This window comes from Pelophylax lessonae (genome assembly GCF_965119305.1).
Source record: "Pelophylax lessonae genome assembly, chromosome: 7".
In the NCBI taxonomy this organism is placed as follows: domain Eukaryota; kingdom Metazoa; phylum Chordata; class Amphibia; order Anura; family Ranidae; genus Pelophylax; species Pelophylax lessonae.
This window is the reverse complement of record NC_138774.1, coordinates 73646423-73657158: the sequence shown is the minus strand read 5'-3', so window position 1 is coordinate 73657158 and position 10736 is coordinate 73646423. Positions and strand designations below refer to the sequence as shown.

Below are 10736 nucleotides of genomic sequence, written 5' to 3'. Positions count from 1 at the left end.
GCACCCATGTGAAAGGGGCCCGAGGACACTAGGCTAAACTGGTAATGTTCAGTATATGCAGTGGTATAGCCAGTAGGTTGGGCTGTGCCTTTGATGTTGCCAAGTGTCTTGCTTCCAGTTGTAGAAGTCTGTGCCCTCAAAAGAATGCTAGGAGAAAATATTACTCGAATGTGTTGTAGGTATAATTGGATGCTGTCAGATTTAGCAAAAAAATATTTGCTTTGACTCATTTTTGAAATTTAGCTTCTTGTGCCTTCTTTTATAGCAACAGATTACCTCTAAGCAGAAAAAACATATTTCTTAAGAAATGTAATCAATATGGCCGCCCTGTGCTCAGCTGTATGTGTCTCCCTTGGAGAATGCGTCAGCATTTTCTGAGCTTGCAGTTTCTCTAATATCTGGTCCATGCTCTGCCTTCTTTCACATCTAAACTCTGCCTGAACTCTTTTTAAACAAATGTATCTCCCAGAGTGTCTGAGCCATATAGACTTTAGGTTTGCGTACATCAACAAATCCCAGGAGGGACTGGCATACACGGAAGGACTCACATCGCTCTCCTCCCTCATCAGCCATTGTAGTCACTTTTACTGTCAGCTCCTTGATACGGAATGATGGGACTTTATTATAAAGGATTACAGAGAATTACACATTGCACAATTTAAAAATAAGCTTTCCATATTTCCAGTGAATATACATGTGGACCTTTTTTTACACAATGCCCAAAGTTCTTCAACAAGGAACTGGCTGGAGTATGAGATGCATCAGGACACTTCTGATTTTTTTCACATCTGAATAAAGTAAAATGAAGAAAAAAAAGTAGATTTCCACTGAACCCTCAATCTTTATCTTTGTTGTTTTCTGGGAAACCAGCAGACAGGAGGGCTCTAGTCATGATAGTGAGAAGTCTGGCTGTCCAATCCAAGATTTGGTCCTCTAGGTGGGAGCTCTATTGGATAGATAGGCAATGAGTGCCACCACAGCACCCACATAGGTGCAAATGCCCAGGAAGATCGAGAGAACGGCCAACAAGAATGTCTGTCGGGAGGCCACGATGGCCCCATGGTAGTCGCCTTGAGCTGAAGCTTTGTTGGTCTATAGAAAAAGGAAAAACTGGTTACAAAAATAGAAATACACTGGCTTTTCCTTAAATCACAGTTAAAGTTTAGGAATTAATAATGCAATCAGATGGACATTTTACCGACAACCTTCATTTTTATAGTTGGCACAAAGCACTGGAGTGTGAGATCAGGAAGCAAGGTATTATAAGGAATTTCCAAGCAAAAGTCAGAAATTATTACATGCCATGGTATTGGATTATAAAGTGATACAAATGGTGTGAGACTACAATTGGGCTTTAAAGATTAATGTCAAAGTTTTTTTTTTTTTTTGATGCAAAAGAAATGGACAATAAGTGAGAGCACCAAATAAGTTTAATAGATTAAATATTTTTTTTTTGCCAAGGTAAGAATCTGAGGAGTAGCCAACGTGCTTCAGGGTCTTGCCAGTCCCCCTTCATCAGGCTTTGCAGTTGGCCTGAATGCAGATACCACATTGTCTTTAAAACAGTGTAAATTTCATAGAGGAATATATTTTAGTTGGCTTAATTAACAGTATTTTGGTCGACAGATGACTAAAAGAAGTCTAAAATTAAAATGGCATTTTAGTCAAAAGATTATGACAAAAACTAAATCGAAATTTGACATCAAAATTAACTCTGCACTACCACATAAGAATGCGTAGGTGGAATCTACCAAGCTGCTGAAAGAAAAAAAAATTAAGAAAAGGGCTTTTCTTATTTTTTTCTTAATAGTTAATTTTAAGCACCTGGACCAGACAGTATACACCAACAAATCCTAAAAGAATTGAGCTCTGTCATTTAAAAGCCATTGTTTCTAAATTTTGGGACTATTTATTGACTGGCATAGCACCATTGGATTAGCGTAAAGCCAATGTGGTGCCTATATTTAAAAAGGGATCAAAGTCTTTACCAAGTAACTTAGACCTGTTAGTTTCATTTCTATAGTTGGGATACTGGAGAGTTTAATAAAAAGACCACATTGATGAGTTCTTGCTGGAAAAAATATTTTAAGCAAGAGTCAGCATGGATTCATGAAAGACCAACGTTGTTAATCAAATCTGATTTCTTTTTATGAGGAGGTAAGTAAAACCTTGGACAGAGGGGTGGCTGTGGATGTAGTACAGTGGTCCTCAACTCCGGTCCTCAGGGCCCACTAACAGGCCAGATTTTAAGTATTACCTTGGGGAGATGCAGACTAGAATACTGCAATCACTAAGCAGCAAATTATATCACCTGGGATGTATTTCAGTTATCTTGCAAACCTGGCCAGTTAGTGGGCCCTGAGGACCAGGGTTGAGGAACACTGATGTAGTATACTTGGATTTTTGCAAAAGCATTGGACACAGTTCCCACACACGGCTAATGTGTAAGGTAAAGTCTACAGGCTTGGAAAGATCAGTTTGTAAATGGATAGAAAATTGACTAAAATATAGAATTTGGAGAGTAGTGGTTAATGATTCTTACTTCTGATAGGGGTTAGAACCGTCTCTTACTCTATCCAAAATAAAATAATAGAAAAATGTTTTGCCTATAATTCTTTAAAGAGGAAGTAAACCCTCCTCTGCAAGTTGTACCTATAGGCAAGCCTATATTAAGGCTTTTACTATAGGTACTGTAAATATCTCCTAAACATGTACCGTTTAGGAGATATTTACCTTACATACAGCCAGTGACGTCACTGGCGCATGCGCTCTGAAGGAACGGCCGCTCGTGCCGTTCCTTCAGAGCCCCGTGCCGCGACCGTCGGCTCCCGCGCGCGTGCGTGACTTTACCGCGGCTCCGGCCAATCAGATGGCCGGATGCCGCGATCCCGGAAGACGGGCGACTGAACATGTCGCCCGTCATAGAGGTAAGCGAGCGGCACGGCGGGGGCTCGTTCTAAGGTAAGTATTACATAATAAGCTAGTATGCGATGCTCATTATGTGTTTCTCTTTCAGGTTGTAAAAAAAAAAAACGTAAATGACCTCTTTAATACCATAAATAATAACATGCTATTAGATTTTTACTCCAGAAGTATATAATGAGTTGGGCAATTCTCAAGAAATGCTTAAATAATGAATTACAATATTACTAAACCCATTTGATTTTAGTTGAATAAAATGTACTGGGGATTTTAGTCAACTATAATACGACTTAAACTAAAACAATTAAGATAATTAAAATATGACTAAAACTAAATTGGTATTTTAGTCAAAAGACTAAAATAAGACTAAAACTAAAATGTTATTTTAGTCAAAAGACTATGAATACAACTAAATTGAAATTTGAGCCACTTTGAGGCCATTTCATCTTGGTCTAATAGTTAGTTTTTTTAGACACAAGTATATCTATAGTAAGTGGTCACAGGGTGGGAGGAGTTTGGGTGGGAAATGAAGGAGATACTGTAGGAGCTTAGCTGCGTAGTTGGCTCCCATGGGATCTGGTGGGGCCCTTACTGCAAAGATTTAAGCTCCCAGGGACTGGTATTTACTGCAGCCTAGTCTTTTATGTTTGTAGAACCCTCCTAGGTAGGTGCTAGTGAGAAAATTTAGTTTTGAGTTCTGACTGTTTACCAGAAAGGGTGCAGGTAAATCTCTATTGTTCTCTGCCAACCAGAGAACAGGATCTGTTAGTGAGGTCTGCTCATTGTGCTCAGGATGCAACTCGTTCTGTCTGGAGAGTGTTTCACACTGGTCCAATAGGGAGGCATATTGGACAGTGGGAGAAAACCTGACAAATGGGTGCACAGGCTTTTGATACGGCCCTGATGATTTCGCAGAGGCAAATTGCATCGGTGCATGCTGGGATACTACATAAAAGCCAGGAGCACAGTTGCTTGGGGTCCTTCATCTGGATAGCGGAATCCTGGAGGGAGGGGGCGGCTGCCTCTACCTCTGTAGAGGTGTCACGAGGCCTCAGGAAGGACGTCCTGAGGGCCTGAAGAGTAGCAGTGAAGAACTGAACCCTGAGGTCCAGAGGAGCTGACTGAGAAGGGAGACACTGCAGGATCTGGCTCTGCACTACAGTGAGTACAGAATCTCGTGTCAAGGGGCTTGACCTGAGGGGGGGCACCCCTGCTTCTAGGATAATCAGTGGACCGGTGTCGGTTGAAAGGGGATGCTAGTGAGAGTGTCCTGAAGATAAGTTATCATCCATTAGGTTACATAGTTACATAGTTACATAGTTAGTGAGGTTGAAAAAAGACATCAGTCCATCCAGTTCAACCTATGATGTGTGTGTTTGCTTTTAACCGTACATTGTATACCCCTGTATGTTGTGGTCTTTAAGGTGTCCATCTAATAGTTTTTTGAAACTATCAATGCTCCCCGCTGATACGACTGCTTGTGGAAGAGAATTCCACATCCTTACCGCTCTTACAGTGAAGAACCCCTTACGCATTTTAAGGTTAAACCGCCTTTCCTCTAGTTTTAGTGAATGGCCACGTGTCTTATTGTATTCCCTTTCTCTGAATAGTTTGTTCCTTATGCTAGGGTCGCCAGTACAGTATTTGTACATTGATATCATATCCCCCCTCAATCTTCTCTTCTCTAGAGAGAATAGGTTCAGTGCTTGTAGTCTTTCCTCATAGCTGATGTCCTCCATTCCCCTAATTATTTTTGTTGCCCTTCTCTGGACTCTTTCCAATTCCAGCACATCCTTCCTGAGAACCGGTGCCCAGAACTGGACAGCATACTCCAGATGTGGCCGAACCAGAGTCTTGTAGCTTGCTTGCTAGGAAGTGAAGAGCAAGAGTCTTAACCCTTTTCACACTTGGGACGGTGTGGATCAAGCAGCCTAGCTGATTCCAATCAACCTATGAGGTCTAGAGATAGATGTCCTCAGCTGATGTATATAGTTTGAATTGGAGTATCCCACTATTGCCTTTTCCAATCCAAGTTCCCAATAAACATCAAAGAAGCAACACTCCTAGACTCTTTATTGTGTGACGAGCCAGCAGGAGCAAGGAGGGATCAATGAGCTATAGCTCAAGGTAACTGTGTGCTGGTAACTGGGGGAGCCCGTCAAGTTATCATCCAGCAGGCCCTACAGGGACAGTGCTACATGTTTATTCTCGTTTATTGAGTTTGCCATTACAATAAACATATAGACAAATGCCATAATGTATCAATGATATACAAACAGATCAGAGGAGAATTATCATATCTGTGCCTGCACATGTGAGTAATGCATAATAAGGGTACGAATATCAAGAACAATCAATCCACAAGCATAAGAAATAGGAAAAAAGCCCTCGTTCCAATCCAAAATACAATCAAGAACGTACGATGTACAGAAGCACGGATCATAAAAGCAGGTGAGAGAACAGATCCCTATAGAAGTGTATTGAGGGTGTGATATTAACACAGATAATCCTAGAAAAAGAGCACCTCTAAAACCTACTATAATAAAAGATTGGCAGACAGAGTATAACCAGGAGCAGCAAAAGAGGAAGGGAGAGAAAAAAAAATTGGGGGGGGGGGGGGGGGGCAGGCTAAGGGTGAGGGAGGAGGGAAAAAAGTCCACAAGTATCTACAGTGATAACAGGAGTTGACAGAAGCTGGGTCCCAGGATGACTTGCACCTAGCTTTTTATTTTGCAACTGCAAGCCCTGATGAAGGGGGACTGGTGATCCCCCGAAACGGGTTGGCTACTCCTGTGAGTCTGGCTTTAGAAAACGAAAGTCAACCGGACCTATTAAACTTAGCTGGTGATCTCACTTCTTAAACATCTTTTCTGCATCATTGCTATGGTGTCCTCCACTGGTCACCTGTATTACAGAGAGCCTTCACTACATGCCTGGAAAAATGTTCTTCAGGTTCCGCTAACACATGTCCGATGCAAATTTCCTCTTCGGTTTCAGTGTGAATTTCCAAAGCAGCTGTTCAGTGGTTCAGCTGCGAATTCAGATGCGGTTCAGATGCAAATTTTCGGAAACCAGCGGCCACCGGCGTCTTTAACAATAGCTGGTTGTTCAGGAGCAGCCCTGTCCAATCACAGTTAGAAGCACGCCCCTAGGACACACTTAACCCCTCCCTCTCCAATACAGTTAACCCCTTCCCAGCCAGTGTCATTTTTACAGTAACAGTGCATATGTATAGCACTGATTACTGCAGTAATGTCACTGGTAACCCCAAAAGTGTCAAAAATGTCAGTCAAGGGTCCGATCTGTCCGCCGCAATGTCGCAGTCCCGCAAAAAAAATCTCAGATCGCCGCCATTACTCGTTTAAAAAAAAAAAAAAACAACAAAAATGACAAAAATCTTTCCCTTTGTTAGTAAACGCGATAACTTTTGCGCAAACCAATCAAAATACGCTTTTTGCGATTTTTTTTTTACCAAACATATGTAGCATAAAACAAATTGGCCGAAAATGTTAAAAAATTTTGATTTTTTAATTTTTTTGGGGAATTTCATATAAAAAAATGTGAAAAATATTGTTATTTTTGCAAAATTTACGCTCTTTTTTTGTTTATAACGCATGATCAAAAAATCGCACAGGTGATCAAATACCACCAAAAGAAATCTCTGTTTGTGGGAAAAAAAGTCAAATTTGTTTAGGTACAGCGTCGCACGACCGCGCAATTGTCCGTTAAAGTCACGCAGTGCCGTATCGCAAAATACCCCCTGGTCAGGAAGGGGGTATAATCTTCCGGGGCTTAAGTAGTTAAATCACACCCCCCCCCCCCCTGGAATATACAGAGTGCTCCAGTTTTAGCCTCTACATGGCCTTCCATCAGCAGACCTTGGATAGGCAATGCCTGCGGCAATGTTAGCTGCCACTTACCTTTTGTGACAGGAAGAACGCAGCAATGCCCAGGGGCCAGAAGCAGCAGAGCATGGAGAATACGGCTAGGCCCAAGTAATCCTGGGGGAAGAGCAGGGAAAAGTGACTCTCACTGTCTGTGTCGCTGTCACTGGAGGAATCATTCTAGAAGAGAGGAATAAAACTCATTAGTGGAAACAGCAAAAGACAAACATCCACAATGCATACTCAATCAGGCTTCTCCATCGAGGATGTGCAAAGATCAGAGATGTTATGCAAAGCGTAAAAACACAAAGCAACCAATCAGGACTTTTTTTTTTTTTTTTCTGTGCTTTTGGCTGTAAACACGGGTCAGCATGGGCACCCTGACTGGTCTGCGGCTACGCAGCCCTATACATAAACTGTGATGCCCATTTTTTTCTGCTTTTAAAGTGGTTTTAAACCCACTTTAAAGACTTTTACCTATAGGTAAGCCTATATTAAGGCTTACCTATAGGTGCTATAAATATCTCCTAAACATGTACCGTTTTGGAGATATTTACAGTGCATTCAACCGATGACGTCATTGGCGCATGCGCTCTGAAGAAAGGCCGCCCGTGCCGTTTCTTCAGAGCCCTGTGCCGTCACTGGCGGCCCCCCCGTGCACATGCCAGTAATACTGCCGGAGTTCCCAGACTCGGAAGAAAACGGATGAACACGGATGCGGCCAGCAGCGGGGACAACGCGGGCTTCGTTGGAGGTAAGTGTCACATAATGTGCTAGTATGCGATGTATACTAGTACATTATGCATTTACTTTGCAGGGAAGAAAAAAATAAAAAACATTTTGAGGAGTTTACTTCCTCTTTAACTTCAGGGAGAACATGTTTACTTGCTGTCTAATATATCCCACTAACTTTTAGATGCTATTGTAACAAGACATTCAATGTTATTCACTTAATGAGGAAGTAAACTCTTATGTTTTAGTTGTACCTACAAGTGAGCCTATAATAAGGCTTCACAATAGGTACTGTGAATATCTCCTAAACTTGCACAGTTTAGGAGATATTCAGAGTGCATGCAACTGATGCACATGCGCTCAGAAGGTCCGGTGTTCTATCAGAATACTGCTACCTATCAGATTCTGCAACCGGAAGTGACGTTCGGACGAGAACAACCTACTGCGCATGTGCCATGTGTTCCAACATGGCCGCTATGCGTTCCGATAGGATTCCATACCTCCCAATTTTCTGAGATCGGAACGAGGGACACCTATTAGCAAAAGTATGAAGGCATAGGACGCACCCCATGCCACGCCCCTTTTAAAGGAGAATTCTACAAAAAAATGAATGGTTAAACCCACAGGTGCTTTTTTCCCACTACTATTCCTATATATTGGCTTTTGAAATTTACCAATTGGATGAAATTGGATGGGGAACACTTTCTGAAAGATAAATAGTGCATTATATATACAACTATATAGATCAGACCAAAATGAGGGACACATGAGGAGGAAAGAGGGACAGAGGGACTTTGTTCTGAATGAGGGACAGTCCCTCCAAATCAGGGACAGTTGGGAGCTATGGGATTCCTAATGTGACAGAACACGAAGCAGAGGCGGACATCTTCTTATACCCATGTAAGTCTTCAATTCAACATTTATTTTAGCAGTAAACTCTCCTTATATACTGAAATAGACTATTTCACCACGACCAAGTGAAATAGTCTATTTCACTATATAATCAGTTTGTCGCTGAGCAGTGCGGGGTGTACCAAGATGGCCACCGCCACCTTCTGCCTGCAGGTTTCTCGCTATATTTACTAGAATACAATAATAATAGAAATGTAATACTGTGATTCAGTATATAAGATGAGTTTGGTTCTAAAATAAATGTAAAATTCAAGACTTGCGTGGGTGTAAGATGTCTGCCTCTGCTTCCTGTTCTGTCACGTTAGGAAACCTATTGGAACGCAATTGCGACCATGTTGGAATGCATGGCGCATGCGCAGTAAGTTGTTCTCTTCCGAACCGAACCTCACTTCCGGTGGCAGACTCTGATAGGTAGCGATATTCTGATAGAACACCGGCTTACTGTGTCGAACTTTCATAGCCCGTTTTGTAAATAGCGGATCCCACGCGCATGCGCGGGAATGACATAATGGCGGCTCCGGGCCACTCACAGCGCTGGAGCCCGCGGATCCGGAAGAAACACTGGGGAAGAAGTCAGCTGTCTCAGCGTTGAGTGGGTGTCGTTGGAGTGCTTTGTTCTAAGGTAAGTAGTTAATATGCGGGGCATACTAGCTCATTATGCCTTGGTCTTACAGGCATTTTTTTTTTTTTACTGGGGTTTACAACCGCTCTAACCTGTCAGTGATCTTAATGTTATGGCTGCTCAATGTATAGTACTTTATAACATATCATACTTTAGCTCTACTATCCTAATATTGACAATCACAATGCTAGAAAAATGCCGTCACATTTTTACATCAAAATACATCCTACACCATCAATATATTGACTTTGACATCCTAATATCTATCATAGCATCATATTATTGAATACGCTGTCACAACGCTACATGTGATATCACAATACTTACTATGGAGTCATATATTAAATGGGAGATCATAATCTGGGCTGACATAAGAATCCTGGTAGGTATATTGTAAAAGTCAGTGTGATCACAATGTATGATAAAAATATTGAATGGAAAAAATGATTAAAGCGCACATAAAGCTACAACTTTATTGAAAATTCTCTAAATCTATCAGATTGCTTCCTTTTTAATGTGGTGTCAGGAAAATTGATTGAAAGTAAATTATGCCCACGAGTGGTTCCATTAGTAATAAATATGATTGAAATGTGTACGGACATCTTTACTTGTATATGGTTTCTTATACAGGTCTTGTATAGTATAGTGCAGTGATGGCGAACTTTGGCACCCCAGATGTTTTGGAACTATATTTCCCATGATGCTCAACTATACTACAGAGTGCATAAGCATCATGGGAAATGTAGTTCCAAAACATCAGGGGTGCCAAGGTTCACCATCACTGGTATAGTGTGTAGAGTAGGGTGACCAGATGTTCCCATTTTCAGGGACAGTCCCTGATTTTGGGGGAAAAAATCCCATGATTTCCTCCCCTGTTAAAAGATTATGTCCCGGTTTCTTTTCCACTTTAGTAATGGCGTTCTCAGCCTGGGTGGCTGCAGTGTAATCCATCTTATCAACATTTCTATGATTGGCTTGGAGCAGGAGAGAGGGGAGGGGTGTGTCTGCTCCTGGCCATTTCTGATGATGTCACATGTCAATACTACATGGTCTTCCTAGTTCCTTCTCTCTCAGCTTGTAGAAACTTTGTTGCTGGAGGAGAAGTTATAGATACAGTATTTCGCCACCTTGCTCTTGCTTGTGACAATCACCTTCAGTGCACTCCTGGGCCTACACTTTTACCTAGAGCAAATTAGGCTTAGGTGTTTTTACATTATAGTAACAAGAAATGCCAGCACACGAAGGCTTCATTTGGATGCAATTTATTCCAGCATGACAGCAGTGTACAACATGGTAAAATGCTTACTCATGGCTATGGTCGAAACGCGTTTTACCATGTTGTACACTGCTGTCATGCTGAAATAAATCGCATCAAAACAAAGCATTCATGTGCCAGCATTTCTTGTTACTTGGAAGCAATTGCATGCATCTGGACACTGCAGCCTGAGCACCGACACTCAGTTCCATATTAATTCCGATATGCGGTTGAGCTAGGGTGTTATTACATTATACCCCTTTATGCCCCTCCCACTGTCAGCACAATTTGGCCACACCCAACATTTGGTGTGGCATGCTTTGCATGCCACTATTATCCCCACTCCCTGCCCCACCTCCAATAAAAGTGGGCATTGCAGTATGGTGGCCATGAATATCATTTTAAAATT

At 41.8% G+C, this 10736-nt stretch overlaps 1 protein-coding gene across 2 annotated transcripts in view; it reads right to left on the bottom strand.

Moving 5' to 3' along the window:
• Positions 1 to 602: 602 nt before the first annotated feature.
• TMEM91 (transmembrane protein 91) overlaps positions 603 to 10736 on the bottom strand; it is a 117210-nt gene continuing 107076 nt past the window's right edge. For both annotated transcript variants that reach the window (XM_082263383.1, XM_082263382.1), the window contains exons 3-4: positions 6843 to 6986; positions 603 to 1092 (exon numbers count right to left, since the gene is read on the bottom strand). In XM_082263383.1, coding sequence (XP_082119509.1) covers positions 934 to 1092; positions 6843 to 6986 — 303 coding nt within the window. In that variant the 3' untranslated portion in view covers positions 603 to 933. The remainder of the gene's footprint in view (positions 1093 to 6842; positions 6987 to 10736) is intronic.